A 12,361-nucleotide genomic window follows, 5' to 3' on the forward strand; every position below is an offset into this window, starting at 1 on the left:
CAAAGAAATCCCAGGGCTGATCTCCTTCAGAATGGACTGGTTGGATCTCCTTGCAGTCCAAGGGACTCTCAAGCATCTTCTCCAACACCACAGTTCAAAAGCATCAATTCTTCGGTGCTCAGCCTTCTTCACAGTCCAACTCTCACATCCATACATGACCACAGGAAAAACCATAGCCTTGACTAGACGAACTTTGTTGGCAAAGTAACGTCTCTCCTTTTCAATACGCTATCTAGGTTGGTCATAACTTTCCTTCCAAGGAGTAAGCGTCTTTTAATTTCATGGCTGCAGTCACCACCTGCAGTGATTTTGGAGCCCAGAAAAATAAAGTCTGACACTGTTTCCACTGTTTCCCCATCTATTTCCCATGAAGTGATGGGAGCCCGAGGCCACCGGCAGCGGGCGGGAGGAGCTACCCAACGCCCGAGGCCAGGGGCAGTGGCTGGGAGGACCAACTCCATGTCCAAGGAGCCCTGGCTGCACGGGCGCAGGAGGGCCTAGAGGAGCTATCCCAAGTTGAAGGTCAGGAAGGGCGGTGGTGAGGAGATACCCCTCGTCCAAGGTCAGGAGCAATGGCTGCGCTTTTCTGGAGCAGCTGTGAAGAGATACCCCACGCCCTAGGTAAGAGAAACCCAAGTAAGACGGTAGGTGTTGCAAGAGGGCTTCAGAGGGCAGACACACTGAAACCATACTCACAGAAAACTAGTCAATCTAATCACACTAGGACCACAGCCTTGTCTAACTCAATGAAACTAAGCCATGCCTGTGGGGCAACCCAAGATGGGCGGGTCATGATGGAGATATCTGACAGAATGTGGTCCACTGGAGAAGGGAATGGCAAACCACTTCAGTATTCTTGCCTTGAGAACCCCATGAACAGTATGAAAAGGCAAAATGATAGGATACTGAAAGAGGAACTCCCCAGGTCAGTAGGTGCCCAATATGCTACTGGAGATCAGTGGAGATATAACTCAAGAAAGAATGAAGGGATGGAGCCAAAGCAAAAAGAATACCCAGCTGTGGATGTGACTAGTGATAGAAGCAAGGTCCGATGCTGTACAGAGCAATATGGCATAAGAACCTTTCTCTTATAGTCTGTGTAAATAAATTATCAATTCAGTAAGTTATATCTTCAATACGTATCCAAAATTTTATGACTTTTCATTTATTAAATAAATTAATGAGTAAAAGACAAAAATAAAATGTGTTTATACATTAAACAAATAAAATATATGAATAATATGGAATATAAATATTATTTATTTATAATTTTTTTGTATTTCTTCCGACCTAATGAAAGTTTAAGTGAATATTGTCTCCTAATTATTTTGGGGGAAAAACTACAGCCTTGTTATAACTGCTTATTTTAGATTAATTCTGTTGTTGTGTGTATAATTACTACAGAAATGCTGGTTTCATAAAACAATTCTGATTACCAAGCTTTCCCAAAGTCTGACTGCACATTTCATATAGGATACAAAGGAAATCTGAGTTTAGCCAACATATAAAGAACACAGGAGTTACCAGCTTTTAAGTTTTTCTCATAAAGAATAATTTTTCCCCCCCTTAGGTAGTCTTTTAGGCTTTCGCATCCTTAGGCTGTAATTGATTATCCTAATCCTGATATAACCTGATCATTTTGGGAAAAAGTGAAAGAATTATTTGATCTCAAGGTAAAATGCCTAACAGTTTTCCAGTGAGCCCGTGACAGTCATCCTTCAAACTGTTTTTTTTTTTTTTTCTCTCAGTGTCAGCTCCCAGAAAATGAAGTATGCCAAACACAGTGATGTAAAAAACACCTGGTTCTAGAAAGATCTCATGGGGATCTGAATGCATTTTAAAGAGAAAGCCTGAAAAAAGAGACTAACACTTTTAATATTTCACAAAACTTAAAACTACAGCCTAAAATGCATGATACAGTGAGATTGGCAACAAGACTGGCTGAATGCACAGCTTTGTGAACTGGTGGCTAAAGTTAATTTTCCATAGAAGTGATTGTTAAATGTTTGCAGTTGAAATTAAGTTAATCAGTAAAGGACTAACTAAAACCTGAGGAAAATCTTAACTTATTTGAAGTAAATCTAGTGGTGTCATAAAAATACACAGAACTCCAAACAGTGCTGTTTAGATTGTATTATTCTTCAAATATACCTCGATCATTTAAGATAACTTTGTGGAACATTTTCAGTGATGTTTAACCACAGACCAAGGAAATGGAGGGAAGGTGGGGAAAATGAGATACTGAATGATATTCTTTTCAGAATATTCTTAAAAATTATTTTATTACAGTGAATAAAGTAAATCAACTACTAGTTCCCTTTTAAGGACTAAAGTGTTCACAGTGTGTGTGGGTATTGACAATTATATTTGATTAAAAAGTTTTGGAAAAACACATCTCAGTAAAGTGTGTTGGCCGAGGAATTTTTTTTACAAGAGGTGACAGTTTCTAAACACGTCTTTAAATGCTTAAAATAATTAGAAATCTATGGCATGTTCATTTAAATGTAGTAGTTTGGGTGGTGGAAGGTAAACAATGAATAAAATTAGCTGAATAGAGACACAAGTTTTTTTTTTTTTTTTTCAAGTCTTCATGGACTATATAAACTATACTGAGCTTCCTTTATAAAAGTCCAAAACAATATTTCAACCTTTTAATTCACAGCTAATATTTTTCCCTTTATGGCTCACAACTTTGCCATGGTGAGAGGGCTTGAGTAACTCAATGAAGCTATGAGTTATGCTGTGCAGGGCCACTCAAGACGGACAGGTGACAGTGAAGAGTTCTGACAAAACATGGTCCACTGGAGGAGAGAATGGCAAATCATTCCAGTATTCTTGCCAAGAGAACCCCATGGACAGTATGAATAGGCAAAAAGTTATGACACTGGAAGATGAGCCCCCAGGATGGAAGGTGCCCAATATGCTACTGGTGAAGAGCAGAGGGCAATTACTAATAGTTCCAGAAAGAATGAAGTTGCTGGCCTAAGCAGAAATGATGTTCAGTTGCGGATGTGTCTGGTGGTGAAAGCAAAACCCAATATTGTAAAGAACAATATTGCATAGGAACCTGGAAATCAACCCTGAGTATTCCCTGGAAGGACTGATGCTGAAGCTCCAATACTTTGGCCAACTGATGTAAACAGCTGACTCATTGGAAAAGACTCTGATGCTGGGAAAGGTTGAAGGCAAAAGGCAAAGAGGGCAGCAAGGGATGAGATGTTTAGATAGCATCATTGACTCAATGGACATAAGTTTGAGCAAACTCAAACTTCTGTTAAGGACAGGCAAGCCTGGCATGCTGCAGTCCATGGGGTCGCAAAGAGTCAGACACGAATTAGTGACTGAACAACAAGTTAATATTTTAAGAAGAATGAGAAAGTACTATATTTTCCTCATAACTCATCCAGAAGTCATTGAAGTGGGCAAATATATTTATTACATATAATTCAGAACTAGGTTTCCAGTTTTCATAAAGGATCAAATTCTTTTTAAGATACTGCACTGACTTCAGTATAAAAATGATACCACTTTAAAAAGCAGGGAATATATATATATTCCATCTTAATATATTACCATAAAGAAGAAAAATCAGAGTATTGAAAGTTTTTGTGATACTGTTACATTTTTAATGATTATATCATTCTACTTTTCCACCTTCAGTTTTTAAGAACCTACCACATTTAACTCCATGAAGTACTAATGTAGTACTAGCAAAGGTAAATGACTTAATTATTTCTACAAATATCTAGAAATACAGTACACAGCAAAAATTACCTTGTTAAGGAATAAGTAAGTTACTATGGATACCAGTAAGGTAAAACATTTTTCTATTCATCCCTGAAGCTACTCAGAAGCCTTCTTAGATTTCTTTATGTGTGGCAGATGTCTAAGTTCACTGAGACACTTCTTTTCCCCCCTAATTTAAAACTAACTACAGAGCTTGTTACTTATTAATCAAATGAGCATTTCACTCCTGGAGCCTAATTCTTTCATAATAGGATAACTTTTGCTTTAAAAGGGAAAAAAAAAAAAAAGAGGATCATATCAGGCCAGTTCTACATGAGAAACAAAGCCAGTCAAATTCTAATGAGATTTCGATAAGAGAATGAGCAAATTTCACTAAGAAAAACACTAAGAATGAAAGGCAGAAATGTATTTCCACATAGATTGGTTAAAAATAATCAAACCATACTATATGAACACTAAATTATGTTTTGTATTCTTTATATATATGATAGTTTTAATTATAACAAAACTCAATAAAGCAGAATCAATTATTCCTAATTCTGAGGAGATCCTAAGACTTTAGAGCCATGATGTAACTTGTGAGATCATATAACCAATTCAAATTGAAATTGTGTATAACATGAGTTGTTATTTCTCTTCAACATTATACCTTCCGTTAGGAATCAGAGCGCAGGGAGGAAGGAAGGAAAGTGAAAACTGTTTCTTTAAACTATCTGACATTGTGTTTGCCAATCCATCACTCATGCAAATCCATAATGAAGGGGAGATACCAGAAATTGGAAAACAGGACTAGGTCAAGATAAGAAGTCTGGATGCAGAAGATATCTGTCCCTGGAAAAGGGCAAAGGGACAGATATAGAAAAGGGAAGTTTAGCAGATTCTTTTTCTCTCCATATGGGCACCAATTTTCTTTCTTTGCCCTAAAAAGTTCTATTATTTATTTTTATTATTCAAAGTCATTGTGATGCTGTTAAATAGTTTTTCAACAATACAAGTAGTTGATAACTATAGAAATGATCAATTTTTATTTCTAAGGGAAATGTCACAGGTGCTATAAATGTTCCTCAAAAATTAAAGTTATACATGTCATAATGCTTCAGCAATACTATAAATTACTTTTGTGCTGATAACATTTCATTAATTGCTTTATTATATTTATATATATATATATATTTTAAAAAATTAGGCTAGATTTTCCTTATGTCTGAAATTCAACCCCAAAATTCAAGTGACTGGAGTTATTTTTTTCCTCCAAATATAATTACCTATTTTGATGAAAAGAAGACAAAGGACAAATAAGAAAAGAGCAAACAGAAATGTAGTTTTAAGTATTTTTTTGGTTATATCTGAGACGTGGAGTACCTCTACCTCCATAAGTATGTTAACTATAGCAATTTAATATATTATTATTTTTTCCCAGAGTATATCATTAATATAGTCATTATCAAACCAAATGAATACCATATACTAACATCAAAATGTATTTATTTACTTATTTTTTATAATTCAAACACTAATTTATCCACTTATAATAAGAATTAACTGTCAAGTAGGCTGGAACACTTCATGTCAGCTGGTTAGCAAATATTCTCCCCATAACAACAACAACAAAAAAGTATTATTAATATGATGACTATGAAGTAAATTAAAATTAAAATATAACTAAATAGTTTTTAGATGATTAATTAATTAGGGTAGTATCAGTCATGCAGTGTTAGGGAAAAGAAAGTCTGTAGAGAAATAGCAGATAAGACCTGAAGGAAAAGTGAGTGCATCTAGAATGGCCAGAGGGGCTTAAATGGCCCTTTAAATGGCTTAAAATGAAGCTGTAGAAAGAAAGGGGCAACTAGATTAGGAAGGCTTAGTGGGCCATGGTAGGAAATTTGGACTTCGGTGTTAGAGTAACAGGAAACCACCGATGAGTTTTACCCAAGAGAGGTGCATGATCAGATTTAAACTTTTCAAGAGATCGTTCTAGCTAATGGAGGCAGGGGCAAGAATCAGTGTGGGGGAAAATGTCAGAAGACCACTGAAGCAGCTTTGCAGAAGTTCACTGTGGCATAAAAGGAAGTGGTGGTAGTGAATATGGGAAGAAGCAACAAATTTTGGAGAAAGAAGATATTTCTTCTCTGTGAAAGAACATATATAATAAAAATAACACATATTTAATAAATGAATGAATAGTTTTAGAAAGACACTGTCTGGCAAAAGGTCTTACATGGTGAGCTTATTTTCTTAGCAAACTGTGTAACGTGGTGGATCTTATTCATTACTTTACAAAACAAAACATAATAAGAAAACATACATTTTTATGCCCTCTGTCCATACTAAAAAAGATTTTCCAAATAAATCATGCTATGCCTTTAAAATAAATACCCTCATATCATCCATACCACTTAAAAATTTATATTATACAGATCCTTATTTTTACTAAAAACAAAAAGGATGCCAGATTTTGTATTTTGCTTTTTCTTAAATTCTCTTTTTTTCTTTTTAATTATGCCCTGGTGATTTTTTTACAAGCACCTATTAAATAGTTAACATATTTTGAATGAAATAAAATGTTCTTCAAATTCTATAAAGTTCTAAGAAATATTTTCTTGAGACTTTTTTTTAAATTTTCTCTATCCCACATGTCCTCATAACCTGTAGATGACCATTTTTCTTACTTTGTAGAGGAGAATAGACAGAAATTCCTCAATTTACTGTTCCACTCTGGTTCTACCACATATGTACATCATACCTATTAACTATTTTATCCATTCTGAGTAGAAAAGAATTCCCCTGGCTGGTTTATGGTATCTCAGTACAAAAGTGTCTCATGAAATCGAATGAAGTGGAATTATCGTCCCACTATTCTGGATCTCATTCCCCTATGTTCCTTGGATCATGATTATAGCACATATTCCCTTTCCTCTATTTCTAACCACTTTTAAAACTGGTTCTTTCCTATCAGCATATCCATATGCATATCTTTCCATCTTAAAACTACCCTCTGTATTCTCTATAACAGCTACCTTATTTATCTCCTTGTACTTTATTGACTTTTCCTTAAAAACCATCATCATTACATTCATGATTACATTCCTCTGCTCATTTGATGGTATGTATGCTTCATTATTGTACCCATTTTAAAGAAGAGAGAAAGGCTCAAACTTGCCAATGGCTGTAAACTATAAAGGAATTTATACAGAATTCAAATCAAGACAGCATCATTTAAGGCTTTATTTTGCTTCATAATATAAAATTTGATGCCTTCTATACTATGACATGTAATTATCACTTTTGTGTGCTTGTTTTTCTAATTAGTAATATCACAGAGATTCAACTCATATTACCTAAAGAAATACATATGAATAATGAGAAAACAAATATATCTTTTAAAATATGTGACTGTACTAAGTTCAAGACATTTCTAAAATTTTTAATTTGGTAAAAGCTGTCACATAAATATCAAAGTGTTATTCACTTATTTCTGATAGTACTTTAAAATGTAACAAAAATGATAATAAAATATTAAATGCATTTTTATATTACATAAAGATACATATAAAGATATAATTTATATGAAAGTGAGTACAAATATGCTAAGATAAAGAAGTTATATTTTATGTGCCTATATAATTGATCTAAATTCAATACCATTAGGAACAAAGAGTCCAAGGAACCATAATGACATTTTAGAAGGGCAGTCTAGTTGTACATAATTCAAAAGTGTAATGACTCAACTAAGTAATATTAAACTACAAAAGATTATTACTCACAGTAGATAAGTTCTAGTTTACTACATTATATTTTTATTTTTTCTAACCCTTTAGCTACTTTTTCAACTGTTATAGACAGAAGATCCCTTAAACCAAATTAAGCACTTAATTTCAATGCACTTTTGTCACTACAGTCTTTAATGCATTACTTTATTCTGAAAACACATTGAGGACTAACTGTGGGCAAGGAACTATGTCAGGTGCTAAACGTAAGTTGATGAGAAATGGGTGACAGAGCTGCTATCTGAGGTAGTTCAAGGAGAATGTCAGTAGCACATGAAAGTTACAGGCAACCTCATTAAACCTCTGAAAGTACATTCATTTAAATAAAAACATTTAACCAGTTTATACGTAGCATAGGCAATCACTTACAAAAGCTACTTTTAATACAGACTATATGTTAATAACTAAAGTACATCTCCATACTATTCTTTTTTTTTTAATTTTTATTTTATTTTTAAACTTTACAAATTGTATTAGTTTTGCCAAATATCAAAATGAATCCGCCACAGGTATACATGTGTTCCCCATCCTGAACCCTCCTCCCTCCTCCTTCCCCATACCATCCTTCTGGGTCGTCCCAGTGCACTAGCCCCAAGCATCCAGTATTGTGCATCGAACCTGGACTGGCAACTCATTTCATACATGATATTATACATGTTTCAATGCCATTCTCCCAAATCTTCCTACCCTCTCCCTCTGCAACAGAGTCATACTATTCTTTCTCAAATGTCACACCCTTTAAGGGAATAAGACAAAGTTCTTGGTTATACTAAAGAACTTTTTTTTTTTCCCAGAAAATGTAAATTGGATTCTTTTTGTGTATATATAAAAGAAGTACTACTAGGGAGGAAAGGAATGTGGATATTTTCTTATCTCTGCATGTTTCAGATTTTTTGAGCATAAAAAAGCAGATTTTCGTTAAAGGATAAACCTTGAGAGTTAAAAGATGATTGCATACTGAGAGTCTTCTGGTGGGGTTTACTTCCCAAGAAATTTGTTAACATTTCAAAGAAGGTAAAATCTGGAGCATTACATTTGTATACCATAGGATTTTACATTAGGGAGATGTTAAGTTTCTCTTTCTCTCTCAGGAGGACAGAAGGGCAGCAGTATAAGAATTCCTCCGTAAACACCCAGATTAATAATTTCTGGGTTCCTCCCCTGTAGTATAAACATCCTCCTTTGGTACTTGCAGGTGGCACCATCTTGCTCTCTTCCCACTGCTCTGAAGTAGGAGATGGAATGTTGAGCACTGGTGTGGCTATTACTCTACGAAACAGGAGTCTGCCCAATATAGTAACTACGTATTTGTTCCTGGACAAAATAAATAAATGTATCTAATAAAAACTTGGTCTTCCCTGGTAGCTAAGTTGGTAAAGAATGTAACTGCAGTGTAGGAAACCCAGGTTCGATCCCTGGGTTGGGAAGATCATGGGGTCACAAAGAGTCATGCATGACTGAGAGACTAACACAGTTTCAATAAAAAACTTATCATTTTTTAAATTATAATTTAGGGGGGAAAAAGTCTCTTTGAAGACAAAGCTTCACTATACTTATTTTCAGGCAGATCAAGTCACCGCAGTAGTTAGTAAATGATCTTATTCAGCAAACAAAACACATTGATCTTTATCATTTTGTCATAAATATCTCAATACAATTAAAAGCTTGAATAGTTTAGTGTATCAAGGTAAGGTAGACTAAAGAAAAGCAAAAGAAAAGTTACTTACTTGATATTATCAAGACAGCCAGATTCAGGTTTCAGAATGGCAGTGTGATGAAACATTTTATATAAAGCAATCCCAAGGAAGATTACATTAAGCTGGAATGTAAAAGGTACTGTTATGTAGCATAACTGGAGTAGAAAAAAAAGTAAGTCTATTTTCTATGACAGATGAGTTGTTCTGGGAAATTAGCTCTCATAAAATAATTGGATCACAGATAATCATCTAGTCTTTTTGTAAAGGCAGCTTGGAAACTTGAGATACCAGAGGATTACAAAGCATTGATATGCCAAATGCAAATAGAAAATCAGCAGCAGTTGGAATGATGCTGTAGAACTACAAAACAATTCAAAGTCAAGTATATGTTTATAAAAAAGACAATATCTATTCCAGGTTGATATTATATCCACCCTCCAAACATGGACCTTAACTTATTGTTCAAATGCTGCATTACAAAACTAATATTCAAAATCATAATATTTGTGAATAGCTAGATCAAAAGGGTTATAAAATGCTGGTTAAATTCTCATGCTACAACAAACTAGAATTAAAGTAGTGGGCACCCCCAATGACATTTTTATATCACTGGACCAAGACAGACCATATGACTGCAAATAAAACAAAACAAACCACATGTTAAAATGCCCTTGTTACCTGCTTTGTTTATACTTCAGAACTTGGGGCAACCTTGTATTTTAAAATGATAAGCATAAATAATGATACCAACAATAGTATCTAAATTAGGATAAACAATTCATATTTGAAAGATACTATGCATTTAAAAATAAAAAAGAAAGCATGATTCCAGAATGTTTGCCTAACTTATTTGTCATTCTCAAGTAAAATCCTCTTAAATTTTAAAGTTTTTGAAATTTATATAAAAACAGAATTGGAAGGAACAGGAAGGTTATTTATTTATTTTTTTTTGCCACATTTCCAATTTGATTCCATTCATAATTCAAATTATCCAAATGAAAAAGAAAGAAAATGTACTACTGTCAAACAAAGTCATCACTGTTTAAAACCTATAAAACCAAATGGATTATGCTAGATCAGGTTCCTGAGGAGCTATAATAACTGCATAAACTTGTGCAAATGCATGTTTTCTGCTCCCGAGGGTTTTGATTAAGCATTTTACAATATAAAAGTAGACTAATGAGTGTCTAATTGCTTGAGTTATGTAGTGTCAAATAAATGCATGCTTACCCCCAAATTAATCTATGTAAATTAAAGATAGCCAGCATAGGGAGAGTGAAAGTTTTATTTCTTGACCTGGGAAACACATAGTTAATTAGGAGTTCTCACCATAATTATCAAGGTCGCTGGTCCTATAAAACTCCAAATGAAGTAGGTGTCAAGTCGGAGCCAACATCTGCAATGAAACACAGGGAGAGAAGGCATTCAAGGACTGGCTATGGGACATACATCAAGAGTGAGTGAGTGACAGAGAAGAATGTGAGCTGCAAAGCATTCCACTGGGAGACAGGAAATATTACACTGCTTGTTCATTTAAATGCTGAATTATGTGCCCAATTTCTGACAGCACTATTGATGGAATAAGATAATTACCCCTGGAGGAAGCAGGAATAAATGGCACTGGGCCTATTTGCTGGGGCCTTTTGTGTCTGTCACAGAAATCTTAAGAAAAGAAAGAAAGAAAGAGCCATACATATAGCCATTAAGTCGAGTAGCTTTAAGCTATCCTTTTCTCTCCAATTATGGTGCTACATAACCTGTCTATCAGCTGTCAGGTAAAGTGACATTTTCCTGTCAAGAAGATCTGAGGAGATTCAGTACAAAGAAGAAATAAATTTGGTATCAGAAGACTGAAGTTTAATTAGGTTGGGCAGCCAACCTTTGAGAGTTCTTGAGTCTTAAAAAGTGCATTGTTACTGCTAGTGCTTCTGAGGTTGCAAATGATCCTTAGCATTCCATGAAGTTGATTCATGACCCAAAAGTAAATTATTAATCACTTAATTTCAGTTACATTTAATACTCCCCCAATTCTTAAAGCCTTTGGGAAATTACATTTTCTTTCTTCAGGATGACAGGAAGACAAAATGGAAGTGACTATTATGAGAAAGATTAATGTAAATCTTGAATAAATTACCTTTGATGTTAAAAATCATATCTTAAATTATTTGCTATGTGGATATATTTGAAGCATAATTAAAAAAAAACAAACTAGAAAATAGTTCAGTGGTGTGCTAAGCATTCTAACACAGCATGTATGTTGTCTGAAGTATGTAAATATTTCTCATTATGTAACTACTCATTAAATCTCAACAATAATGGAGAACCAGAAAAGCTATGAAGAAATTTATGTATGTCAATACAGCAACAAATTAAAAAAATTTTTCTATACATGTGATGAAATGTTATAAAGTAGTGAAGAGTAAGGGTCTTTATATGTCAGTAAAATAGATCACAGGAACAAAGTTTAGTGAAAAACTAAAGTGACATATCTATATGAACTATAATATTCATATTTTGACAGATATATTTAAATATGAATGCAATTTTTTAAATTAATTGGGAAAAAATCACCGAACTCAGGTTAGTGATTGCCTCTCATATGGATGTACAGAGGACTAGAAATGCACAAAAGAAGTGCTAGCTATATGCTTCATTTTTCAAATTCCTGAAAGGTACCTGCCAAAATACTAACAGTTTTATCATCTGAGCAATAGGGCCAAGTGAGGTTTATTATTATTTTTTTTCTTTTTACTTTTAAGTAACTTAAATTTTTTATAAAGGTTAAAAGTTAGATTTTTTAAGTAAAGAAATAATCAAATGCCCTGAAAAAACCTGATTTTAAAACAAGAAAATTGGGCTTTATTCTATAAAGTAAAATATTTGCAAAATAATTTACACTGGGATATATTTGCAGTCCAATAAGAAACTGACTACAAGTTCATCTTTTTACATAATTTTTCTTCATTCACAATAAACATAATAATCATATTTGAAAAAATGTTAGAGAAGCAATCAATACTCAAACTACTAGCCATTAATTTGTTTGAGTACTTAGTAAACTTTTTATTGTGCTGTTGTTAACAAAGTTTGGCCATGGAAAAATAAAAGTGTGGTATTGGCAATAAGCAGAAACAAACCAGAGAACTCAAC

The 12,361-nt window shown here is 33.8% G+C and overlaps 1 protein-coding gene across 7 annotated transcripts in view; it reads right to left on the reverse strand.

The window, feature by feature from the left end:
- The window catches only part of LPHN3 (latrophilin 3), a 952,179-nt gene that overhangs the window by 79,759 nt on the left and 860,059 nt on the right, over positions 1–12,361 (reverse strand). For all 7 annotated transcript variants that reach the window (XM_010841647.1, XM_010841644.1, XM_010841645.1 and 4 more), the window contains 2 exons: positions 10,541–10,607; positions 9,242–9,333 (listed from right to left, as the gene is read on the reverse strand). In XM_010841647.1, coding sequence (XP_010839949.1) covers positions 9,242–9,333; positions 10,541–10,607 — 159 coding nt within the window. The remainder of the gene's footprint in view (positions 1–9,241; positions 9,334–10,540; positions 10,608–12,361) is intronic.

This window comes from Bison bison, unplaced genomic scaffold (assembly GCF_000754665.1).
Source record: "Bison bison bison isolate TAMUID 2011002044 unplaced genomic scaffold, Bison_UMD1.0 scf7180017864165, whole genome shotgun sequence".
Classification (NCBI taxonomy): Eukaryota; Metazoa; Chordata; class Mammalia; order Artiodactyla; family Bovidae; genus Bison; species Bison bison.